This window comes from Eptatretus burgeri, chromosome 4 (assembly GCF_056783735.1).
Source record: "Eptatretus burgeri isolate ZD-2024b chromosome 4, Ebu_testis_v1, whole genome shotgun sequence".
Classification (NCBI taxonomy): domain Eukaryota; kingdom Metazoa; phylum Chordata; class Myxini; order Myxiniformes; family Myxinidae; genus Eptatretus; species Eptatretus burgeri.
The window spans coordinates 118,292,998-118,306,105 of NC_140964.1; the positions used below are offsets into that span (position 1 = coordinate 118,292,998).

General features: G+C 36.7%; 1 protein-coding gene across 4 annotated transcripts in view; it reads right to left on the reverse strand.

Annotated features, from left to right (window-relative positions):
• ESPN (espin) overlaps window positions 1-13,108 on the reverse strand; it is a 118,833-nt gene that overhangs the window by 60,665 nt on the left and 45,060 nt on the right. For all 4 annotated transcript variants that reach the window (XM_085879843.1, XM_085879841.1, XM_085879840.1 and 1 more), the window contains one exon: window positions 4,728-4,910. In XM_085879843.1, the coding sequence (XP_085735969.1) occupies window positions 4,728-4,910 (183 nt within the window). The remainder of the gene's footprint in view (window positions 1-4,727; window positions 4,911-13,108) is intronic.

Here is a 13,108-nt window from a genome sequence, read left to right on the forward strand (position 1 = left end):
TTGCAGATTCAAGGATGCTCTTTCATCGGCCATTCTAAGTTGGAGGTCACGTTAGGTTCTTAATCATCTCATTTGTAGAATCTGAGAGTTTAATCAGTTTACAGCAGAAATAATATGGCCATCACCCTGTGATTTGGCTGGCAGAATAGCCTCGATTGGGGGTGAGCAACATGGGTCTCCAGAGCCGCATGTGGCTCTTTAAGGATTTATGTGCGACTTCCGACCCTGATCGATTGAACCCCCTTTTTTCTCGATCAATCTTCAGAAACATCTTTGTGAGTATTGTGAAAAGATAAAATAATACTCGAGAACTTTGGTAATGATAAACAGCAAAGTACATCCGATTACAGGTGAATTCTGTGAGCACAACTTGCACATTGTGCTCTGCGCATCATATACTGCGGTTATTTCAGACATATTGGCGGCAACAGCACAGCCTCAACCTGTTGTACTGCCTCAGTTTCGAATTCCAGCCCTCCTTGAAGAGCAGATAAGCGAAAATCCCAATAATGAACGACCTACATCGAAATAACAAATGAGATGTTGTTTTGATAATGTTTGATAACTCACCATTCAATTAGAGGGCGGTGTGTGTAACATCACCAGATTTGCGATCCACCATCTTGGAGAACAAGCAAACAAAGCCAAATGACATGTGGACTACATCATTGTGTTTACATTTGCTAAAGTGGAGTTTAAAAGGTGAATCTTTGCACTGTATTGTGTTGAGGTAACTAGGCCGATAGGGAGGACATGTTGGCATATCAGAGACCACCTACAAGGAACAATATGAAGATTTTGATTTGGAGGCTTGACTTAGTGTTAATAGTGACGTTCAAGACCGATTCCGAATGAGATTCTCCCAGTAATTCAAAAAAAGGCAAAAGTGTGTGTGTGTGTGTGTGTGTGTGTGTGTGTGTGTGTGTGTGTGTGTGTGTGTGTGTGTGTATGTGTATGTGTGTGTGTTTGTGTGTGTGTATGTGAGCGTGTGTGTGTGTGTGTGAGCGTGTGTGTGCGTGTGTGTGCGTGTGCGTGTGTGTGTGTGCATCTGGAAATGAGACTGTCAGGACAATTGTGGTTATTCATTTTTATTTGTTCCTCTGTAGCCTGTACTTGCTTGGTGTATCATTTTCTGGGGGCACGGCTGTGCCATTGATGCAATGCCCCCTGTTACCGGCACACTGGTACTCATTTTGCCAACCTCAGAAGGATGACAGGCTGTCAACCCTACCTGTTGTTAATTCAACAGCCCGGCAGGGGCTTGAATTCAAGACCCTAGGATCTTAAGCCAAGCACCTTAACCGTTAAGACAACACAAGGCCGATGATGGTGGTAAAAGCACGGATGCGTATTGTGATGAAATAGAAGATGGAAAAGGTTTGTTAACATCAGTAAACATGTGTTGCATTACAAACTAGTACGGCACTCGGTAGAGCGTATACATCCGCCATGGTGAACCGTTTACATTTTGTATCCCACTGAAAGGCCGGATCTGGATCTGGACCCGAACCAAAATCGAATTGGCTTGTTCTTGTCAATAACCAACTCATCCACCTTGATTCGTCCAAATTCGTCCACAACTTTTTGAGATATCCTATTCACAAACAGACAGGAGTGAAAACATAACCTCCGCCCACCTTCGGTAGCGGTAGTAAATAGAACGACACTTCATAGAGCTCATACCATATCTGCATCTGGACCTCAACCAAAATCGAATCAGCTTGTTCTTTTCACCGACCCAAACTGTCGACTAAGTTTCACCAAATCCGTCCATAACTCTGAGACATGATGTTATGTACATGCATTGTTTTTAGCCCCATCTCTCAATGGTGAAGAATAACTGAAGAAATTCTCATATACGGATTCGGATCCAGTCTTTACCAAAATCTAATCAATTCTTCCTGGTCACATACCCAACCTGTCCACAAAATTTTGTCCGAATCCATCCACAAATTTTTGAGATACACTACACTGCCAAAAGTATGTGGACACCTGCTCATCCAACATCTCATTCGAAAATCATGGGCATTAATATGGAGTTGGTCCCCCCCTTTGCTGCGAGAACAGCCTCTACTCTTCTTGAAGGCTTTTCACGAGATGTTGGAACATTGCTGCAGGGATTGGCTTCCATTCAGCCACAAGAGCATAAGTGAGGTCGGGCAATGATGTTGGGCGATGAGGTCTGGCTTGCAGTCAACGTTCCAATTCATCCCAAAGATGTTCGATGTGGTTGAAGTCAGGGCTCTGTGCAGGCCAGTCAAGTTCTTCCCCACCGATCTCTACAAACCATTTCTGTATGGGCCTCGCTTTGTGCACGAAGGCATTGTTATGCTGAAAGAGAAGGGCCTTCCCCAAACTGTTGCCACAAAGTTGGAAGCACAGCATCGTCTAGAATGTCATTTTACGTTGTAGCATTAAGATTTCCCTTCACTGGAACTAAGGGGCCCAGCTCGAACCATGAAAAACAGCCCCAGGCCATTATTCCTTCTCCACCAAACTTTACACTTGGCACTATACATTCGGACAGGTAGCGTTCTCCTGGCATCTGCTAAACCCAGATTCATCCATCGGACTGCCAGATGGTGAAGCGTCATTCATCACTCCAGAGAACATGTTTCCACTGCTCCAGAGTTCAATGGTGGTAAGATTTACACCACTCCAGCCGACGCTTGGCATTACACAGTGATCTTAAACTTGTGTGCAGCTGCTCGGCCATAGAAAACCATTTCATGAAGCTCTCGACGAACAGTGCTTGTGCTGATGTTGCTTCCAGAGTCAGTTTGGGACTCAGTAATGATGGTTGCAACCGACGACAGACAATTTTTCTGTGCGACACACTTCAGCACTCGGTAATCCCATTCTGTGAGCTTGTGTGGCCTACCACTTCACGGCTGAGCTGTTATTGCTCCCAGACTTTTCCACTTCACAATAACAACACTTGCAGTTGACCAGGGCAGCTCTAGCAGGACAGAAATTTGATGAACTGACTTGTTGGAAAGGGGGAATCCTATGACAGTGCCACGTTGAAAGTCACTGAACTCTTCATTATGGCCCATTCTACTGCAAATGGTTGTCTATGGAGATTGCATGGCTGTTTGCTTGATTTTTATACCCGTCAGCAATGGGTGTGGCTGAAATAGCCGAGTCCACTAATTAGAAGGGGTGTCCTCATGCTTTTTGCCATGTAGTGTTTGTTGCTCACAGACAAACAAACAAACAAACAAACAGACAGAGGTGAAAACACAACAGACAGAGGTACACCTTGGCTGGCGGAGGCAATCAATGCATATGTCTCAGTCCTGTTTTATGATAATTTTTTGGGATACAAAGTCAATGCTTGTGGAAGAGTATGAACACTGAATGGATTAGGATGTAACAGAGCAAAAGCAGCATTAGAGAGAGGGGGAAACACCAACAGCAGGGTTGAAGGACAAAATTGAGGGAGACGGCCAAATAAGGGATGTGGGGACGAATGAGGTTAGACGAGGATACATGGGAATGTACAAGACGGATACTGAATAAAACTCTCAGGAAGGAAGAGGAATGAATGAGTGGAGAAGAGCAGCGATTCTGGATTTTTGAAAAATGGGTTACATTTGCATTGTGGCTCTTAGGATATTGCATTTTTGACTGAGGTCGAAAAATGGCACTTCTTATTTTTTGGGTTGTCGACTCCAGGCCTCGGTGTATGCACATTCATCTCTAAGCTGTCGAGCTTAGGTTTGAATCTCAGCCCAGCTATAAACCGTCATTCTCGTGGTTCGCAAGCAAAGCGATGCATCAATGTGGATGTCGTCCCATGGATGGACATTAAACTTGGTGTCCTGGCTGCTAACATTATGTGCTAGATGATAAAGATCCCAAGGCGTCCTTTGTGATGCGTTGGTAAGTCATTCCCAGGATCCTGGGTAAATTACAAACTCCTGCTCTCATTTACAGGGGGTATTGCATCAATGGCACATCTGTACTCCCAGCAATGATTTAAACCAGAAAACACATCCTGGTCAATGAAAGTATATAATATAATCCTATGTTTTGTTTATTTGTCATCTCTTCCTGCCACCTTCAGCATGTCTATACCCACAGAGGGTTGGGGGAGGGGGGCGGGGGGAAATGGCTCTAAGGAAGCTATTTTTCAACTTTATCAAAGAACTCTTGCACCCAGAGTTATTTCTCTCCTGTACTTTTTAACTCTATAGTTCATTGATATTTATTTATTGATTATTTATCTGCTCACATTGTGGTATGGATTATGGGTTCACTCAATGGCCTGAGCTCCTGTATTATAATCTGATGATTCCAGGTTCACATTGTGACCTTTCTGAAAACACGATGGCAAACCATCCAGTGTGTCTTTTGGTGTGCGACTGCTGTGGCAGGAGCCAATTACGTTTTTTTTGCATTCAGGATTGAGGTTCATCAATGAGCTGGAACAAAGAACAGATAAGGACATAGCAGAACAAAAAGAACAATGGAAAAAAGGAGGAGGTTGGGGGCATACCAACAGCATTGTAGTGGGACAAAATAGAGGGAGACTAGGAAAAAAAGGACATGGGGGTGAACAAGCATCCACATTACACCCATTTATGTTCTCTTTTGTAAAACCTGTAGTATTGCTTTCTGGTTCTGTCTTATTCCTACTGTTTCCTTCAGTCATCCATCGTGGTGGAACACTGCCCCATACATGTCCCACTTTCTCCACAATCTGTTAGTCTGTCAGCACACACCTCCAAGTGCCCATTCTCTGCAGCATCATGCAGTGGAGTGCTTCGCCCATTGTCGACAGAAAGCTCTGCACCATGAAGCAGCAGCCAGGCCAAAGCTTGGCTATGACCGCCACTCGCTGCAAAATGCAATGCAGTTGCTCCTTCGGCATCTGCTTCCTGCAGATTAAGAGACGTGCTGCTTTCCTGCGTGAAGGAAGGAGATGAAACAAATGGAATGATTGAGCAAAAAACCCCACAAATATGGGGTTGAGGAGAGGGGGAGTGGTAATATAGGCAAAGGCTGGGGAGGTGGGGCAGGTCTCCACAACAGTACCATGAACCACTACCACGAGCAGCTTGCAATGCTCACGTAGATATGGTAAGGAAGTTTGAGAAATTTAATAAGTGAGGAGATTATCCTGAAATACTTATACATGCTGATATCAATATACGTGAATGTCTACATAGAAAAATAGAACACATTCCTTGAGATAGACTTTAGAAATGAAGGCTTATTGATAAGGAATGGGGAGTTAAGTGCTCACATTATTTTTCCAAATGTTAACTGGAGTTGTAATTTTCATAAGTAGCATATAAGGTTGTAAAAAAATAAAAAAAACTGTAGAGTTTCATGTTGGGTTTCCAAGGCTGATCATTGAATATTACTTCAAAGTATTAAAATGTATATGAACTTAAGTTTAAAGCATCACGCAAATGTTTAGACCTCTAAAGATATATTTTGAAATGGAACAATGCTCTCCCCTCTGGGCTGGCTCTCCTGCCTCACATATTGCTCAGCTTGACAGCGTGGAAACCAAGGTTTTCCAGATCATTGGAATCTCTCGCGTTGAAGCTGATTCTATGGGCCTATCACTTCGCCATCACTGATAGGTCAATGGTCTCTGTCTTCTACTGCCTCCTTTCTGGTCTTGCACCCTCTGCTCTTTCCTTGCATTGTCCCCCCTCAGCCCCAAGTAGTTGCAGAACGCACGCAGTCCACCATTAACCCCCTTCCATTGAAACTGCCGACATCCAGAACCAATGCTCACCTCCACTCATTTATTCCTCTCTTTTCCCACTTGTGGAACCACTTTCCACACTCCCTTCTATCTCATTCTTTCCTTCGCATCAATAGGACAGCTGTTCACCACCATCTCAGGTCATCCACCATCCAAAGCCATGATATTTTCCACACCCTTTAAAACAACCATCCCCAACCACCCCTCCCAAAATTTTGCTGATGAATCCATTTTGTCTACCCCTTGCGTTCTCCCCTACTCCTCATCGTTACCTCCATGCCTTGTTTGTCCGTCTCCGTCTATCTTCTCCCTCCGTCCTGTTATTGGCGTTTCCTCTTTCTCCTGCTGTTCCCATTGGTATGTGCGCTGGTCTGTTCTGTGTCCTCGCTCTTCCGCGAGCCAAGACAATGTTTTTTTTTTTTTAAAGCGAGATACTAATATTATACAAGCTGGAATATTAACTAGCCTGCAGACATAAAATAGATGCAATACTCCTGGGCGCTCACCTGGCAGAGGCTGGATAAGATAACTGGGGAACCATGGTAGGTGTGAATGCCCCCAAAATAGGAAACAGAGAAGAAAGTAAATACCTATTTTGTGGGGGGGGGAGGGGGGGTGGTAACGGCAGAGGCGGATCCAGAATTTTTTTTAGGAGGAGTTCACTCAAGGTTAAGATGTTCTCATATTGTGAAATATACCAACGAGCCTTATTCAAGTCAATGTAATAGTCGAGGAAAAACTGGTCAATTTATCCAGAGCTAGCAGTGTCCGACCATAAATTTGCTTTCTCCACAGGAAAATTTGGGAATATCGAGCTACTTGATGAAAAGTTGCAGACAAATTTCATCGAAATTCTGTGTGTAGTTTCTGAGAAGAGAGCAAATACATATCGACATCATGTACATTATGCCAACACATCACATCCAAACTAGAGTATAATTTATGTACATGATGTCAGCTTCGTGTCATAGGGTCAGTGTGCTTCTTTGGTTGAATTAAATATTCCTGGAGGCAATCTTCTTGACTGGTGACGAGCAGGGGCAGAGACAATGTGCTCGTGTGGCAGGCGGCACTTGATGTTGGCAGGTCGTGCAGCAAGCACTGTGATGGGACTCCATTTGTGGGCCCTGCTGCTTCGTCAAATGAGGGGTTCGATTCAGTTTATGAATGAGTCTAATATGGTCAGGAATAAATGATCAGGAGTATTTTGTCCTTATGAGCCCACAACAAGGGCAAAATCGAGATCAATATCTCTGCTTTCATCTATTCATGACCATAGGCATTAATCTCAGCCTGCAAAGGCTTGAGCACCATACGGATTCCTCCGAGTTTGGAGGCGATGTGTTGGTGTAAATTAGGTCCAGTGCCAAAGGAAGGACCACACCACCTCTCAAATTTTTCACCTTTTGTTGCTTTATAACCTGAAATTAAATAGCATGCAATCAGGCTTTTTCCATCGACATCTACACATCAAAACCACAACTTCCAAGTGAAAAACAAATTCCATAAATTTCAGAAAATTAATATAAAATAGAAAACGAGAATATCTTGGTTGGATAAGTGTCCACCGGTTAAATATTTAATTCCAGGCCAGAAGGCAACAAAAGGTGAAAATTTTGAAAGGGGGTGTAGATTTCTAATCGGCACTGTAAATGACATCAGCATTGTGTCAAAATAATTGTGCTTCATTGGTTGAATGTATATATATATATATATATATATATATATATATATATATATATATATATATATATATATATATATATATATATATATATATATATATATATATATATATATATATATATATACATATATATATATATATATATATATATATATATATATATATATATATATATATATATATATATATATATATATACATATATATATATATACAAACACAAAACACAAATTATATATTATATATAAACACAAACATATACACACACAACCACACAATAATTATATATATATATATATATATATATATATATATATATATATATATATATATATATATATATATATATATATATACATACATACATACATACATACATACATACATACTGAAACGAAAAAGAAACTTACCACCTTTTAAACCTTCAAATATCAACAATAACACTACGTGTAGTAAATTTGTGAACTTATTTGTGGACAATGGTGTCCTCACTGTCAGACAAAACGGTCACGGATGGTCACTTGAACCTTCAATGGTTATTTCATAGCACAGCTGTTGAACAGCCGTTTTGAGTGTCAGTGATTAGCCAAGGGGTGCGTGATGATTTTAATGAGCTGCACGTGATGTCTTGATATTGGCTTTAAAAAGGCCAGTGCAAAATGGGCATTTCAATCAAAATGCCACGATTGTAAAGGGATCAACGGCAGTGTGCCTTGGGCATACTGCAAGGCGGATTGAGCTACCGTGAGGTGGCTACCGTGAGCTACCCTGGCTGCTCACACCAGACGATATCGGCCCTGGTGGACAGAGACACCCTCCACAACTCTGCAGATGACAGAACTCGATCAGGGAGGCCAAGAGTCACCAATGCAAGGCAGGACAGGCAGATGGTCCTCAGTCAGATGGCTTCAGACATTGAGGACTGAGTGGGACAGAATCCAGCAGCAATCCATCCATAGACTGGTAGGCAGTATGCGCCGACGATGCACTGCCTGTATCCAAAAAAAGGTGGCCACACACGCTATTGAAAGGGGACTGACATTGCACCCTGTGCTGTTCTGTACTGTAGAACAAACTTATGAGATGGTGTATCTTGGTCAAAAACTTGACATGTCATCAATAAAATGCCAAGGTTTCAATTAGCAATTGTTGGTTTGTTTTATTTTGAACTGTTACAATTTTATTACATTTCAAACAAGTGGTAAGTTTGTTTTGCGTTTCAGTATATATATATATATATATATATATATATATACATATATATATATATATATATATATATATATATATATATATATATATATATATATATATATATATATATATATATATATATATATATATATATATATATATATATATATATATATATATATATATATATATATATACATATATATATATACATATTCATGACTGAATTGTCCGTTCCGGTGGGCGACGCGTCGCGATTTGTGTTACGTGGCCGATCGCACGCCGGACGGGCGAAATTCGTAACAATATATATATACATATATATATATATATATATATATATATATATATATACATATATATATATATATATATATATATATATATATATATATATATATATATACATATATATATATATATATATATACATATATATATATATATATATATATATATATATATATATATATACATATATATATATATATACATATATATATATATATATATATATATATATATATATATATATATATATATATACATATATATATATATATATATATATATATATATATATATATATATATATACATATATATATATATATATATATACATATATATATATATATATATATATATACATATATATATATATATATATATATATATATATATATATATATATATATATATATATATATATATATATATATATATATATATATACATATATATATATACATATACATATATATATATATATATATATACATATATATATATATATATATACATATATATACATATATATATATATATACATATATATATATATACATACATATATATATATATATATATATATACATACATATATATATACATATATATATATATATATACATATATATATATATATATATATATATATATATATATATATACATACATATATATACATACATATATATATATACATACATATATATATATATATATATATATATACATACATATATATATATATATATATATATATATATATATATATATATATATATATATATACAAATATATATATATATACATACATATATATACATATATATACATATATATATATATATATTGTTGCGGATTCGCGCCCGCCGGCGTGCGGACGGCCATGTAACTCGAATCGCGGCACGTCACCCACTGGACGGACAATCCAGTCGTGACCCTCTCGGACTAACGCCGGGAACTAGTCACGGGTGGACCTTTCGGTCTCACCACGATCGTGCCAATCGGCCCCCGCGTGGGATAGGGTTGCTCGCCAAATTCGACCTCCCTAAGTACCCACACGGAGGGTAGACCGTGCGATCGCACCTCGCCGCAGGTCCACTTCAGACACGGGCCACTTTAAGCGACCCGTTCCGTACTATCGGGATAACCGAGCGATGTTATTCGTCGGCCTCGACGGTTCGATTAATTATCGGGCGTTTTAGCCCACGACCAACCCTTTACGTGAAGCAAGATGGAGATTCAATGAAAGAAAAGACGAAGCGAAGCGGGAAAACAGTTCAACATAACTCACATTTATTTCGCGATGAACGGAAAGCACACATATACAATTACACCAAAAGCACATGTAAAAGGAGAAGAAACACAATATTACACAAAAAGCAAATATAAAAGAGAAACACAATGCAGAGCTATCCGACTACCGAGCACACGGCAACACTTATACAATTTTACTTCACAGACGGCGCCGACAACACATACCCAAAGCAAAAGAAAAAGAACCACCCTCCAGGATGAGGGGGGTAGGCGGGCCTGGGGCCGAGACCGTGTCGGGCCTACCATCTGATGATGAGACGCAAAGTGGCGGTGGCGCCTCAACTCCGCGGGCCTCGCGGACAGTGTCTGGTAGGGGTGGGAAAGGGGCCCCCTTGTCGCACTATCTCAGCGCGGGGGGAAACAGGAGGGGGTTGTTGATGCTCGGGGGGGAGGAGGATATCACCCTGTTTCGGGTCCCGCGACGAGCGTCTCCACCTCGACCTCGGTCGCGCCGCCGGCCTCTCCCTCTGCAGCTCCCGGCACCGACGCGAGCACCCCCTCGTCCGCCTTCACCGCCGCCACCTCTCCACAGCTCCGTCTAATCGCCCTCTCCGTCTCCTCTCTTGGCTCGTCCCAACTCTTCACTCTTGACTTCTCCCCTCCGAACTCACAACTGCCAACTGAACTGCCTTGACTGACGAACGCAGCCGTTTATATAAGCCCCGTGGCTTCGCTCCTTCACCTTTGACCCTCTGCCTCCGACCCTTCACCTCTCTAACTGGCTCCCCATTGGACCGAGGAAAAGTGGGCGTGAATGCTTTTTGATCCATGAATTTGCATATAGCGTCCTCACTCCAACGCCCTGGAGGCGGGGCCAAATCGCCCCAGCTCGCCGATAGGACGGAACAGAAGTGGGCGTGAGTCGTTTTTGATCCGTTTTTCTTCGGAAAGTCTGTGATGTCTCTGAACACGCTGCTCGGTGCGCGCCCCGCACGAGTCCAGCATCGGCGCCCACAAGTGGCGTGGGAATGACGGTGATGCGATGGTGGCGAGTTGTGATGGTAAAGGTCGTGGCTGTTGTTGTGAAGCGGCGTTGTGGTTGGTGGTTGTTGTTGTGAAGCGGCGTTGTGGTTGGTGGTTGTTGTTGTGAAGCGGCGTTGTGGTTGGTGGTTGTTGTTGTGAAGCGGCGTTGTGGTTGGTGGTTGTTGTTGTGAAGCGGCATTGTGGTTGGTGGTTGTTGTTGTGAAGCGGCGTTGTGGTTGGTTGTTGTTGTGAAGCGGCGTTGTGGTTGGTGGTTGTTGTTGTGAAGCGGCGTTGTGGTTGGTGGTGGTAGTAATGGCGGCTGGTCCAAAATAAAGATAGTAAAGAAAAACGGCTATCCTGAAGAGTCGCAGCCCGCATGAATGACATTTATTCCCTCTAAACAACGGGTTTGGGCCTAACTACACATATACTTACAGAGATATCTCACCTAAGGGACCTGAATGGTGGTTTGTGAATTTCGTCAACCACAACAATATATATATATATACATACATATATATATATATATATATATATATATATATATATATATATATATATATATACATATACATAAATATACATATACATAAATATACATATACATAAATATACATATATATATATATATATATATATATATACATATATATATACATATATATATATATATATATATATATATATATATATATATATATATATACATACATATATCTATATATATATATATATATAGATATATATATATATATGTATATTTATGTATATATATATATATATATATATATATATATATATATATATATATGTATATGTATATATATATATATATATATATATATATATATATATATATATATATATATATATATATATATATATATATATATATATATATATATATATATATATATATATATATATATATATATATATATATATATATATATATATATATATATATATATATATATATATATATATATATATATATATATATATATATATATATATATATATATATATATATATATATATATATATACATATATATATATATATATATATATATATATATATATATATATATATATATATATATATATATATATATATATATATATATATATATATATATATATATATATATATATATATATATATATATACATATATATATATATATATATATATATATATATATATATATATATATATATATATATATATATATATATATATATATATATATATATATATATATATATATATATATATATATATATATATATATATATATATATATATATATATATATATATATATATATATATATATATATATATACATATATATATATATATATATATATATATATATATATATATATATATATATATATATATATATATATATATATATATATATATATATATATATATATATATATATATATATATATATATATATATATATATATATATATATATATATATATATATATATATATATATATATATATATATATATATATATATATATATATATATATATATATATATATATACATATATATATATATATATATATATATATATATATATATATATATATATATATATATATATATATATATATATATATATATATATATATATATATATACATATATATATATATATATATATATATATATATATATATATATATATATATATATATACATATATATATATATATATATATATATATATATATATATATATATATATATATATACATATATATATACATATATATATATATATATATATATATATATATATATATATATATATATATATATATATATATATATATATATATATATATATATATATATATATATATATATATATATATATATATATATACATATATATATATATATAT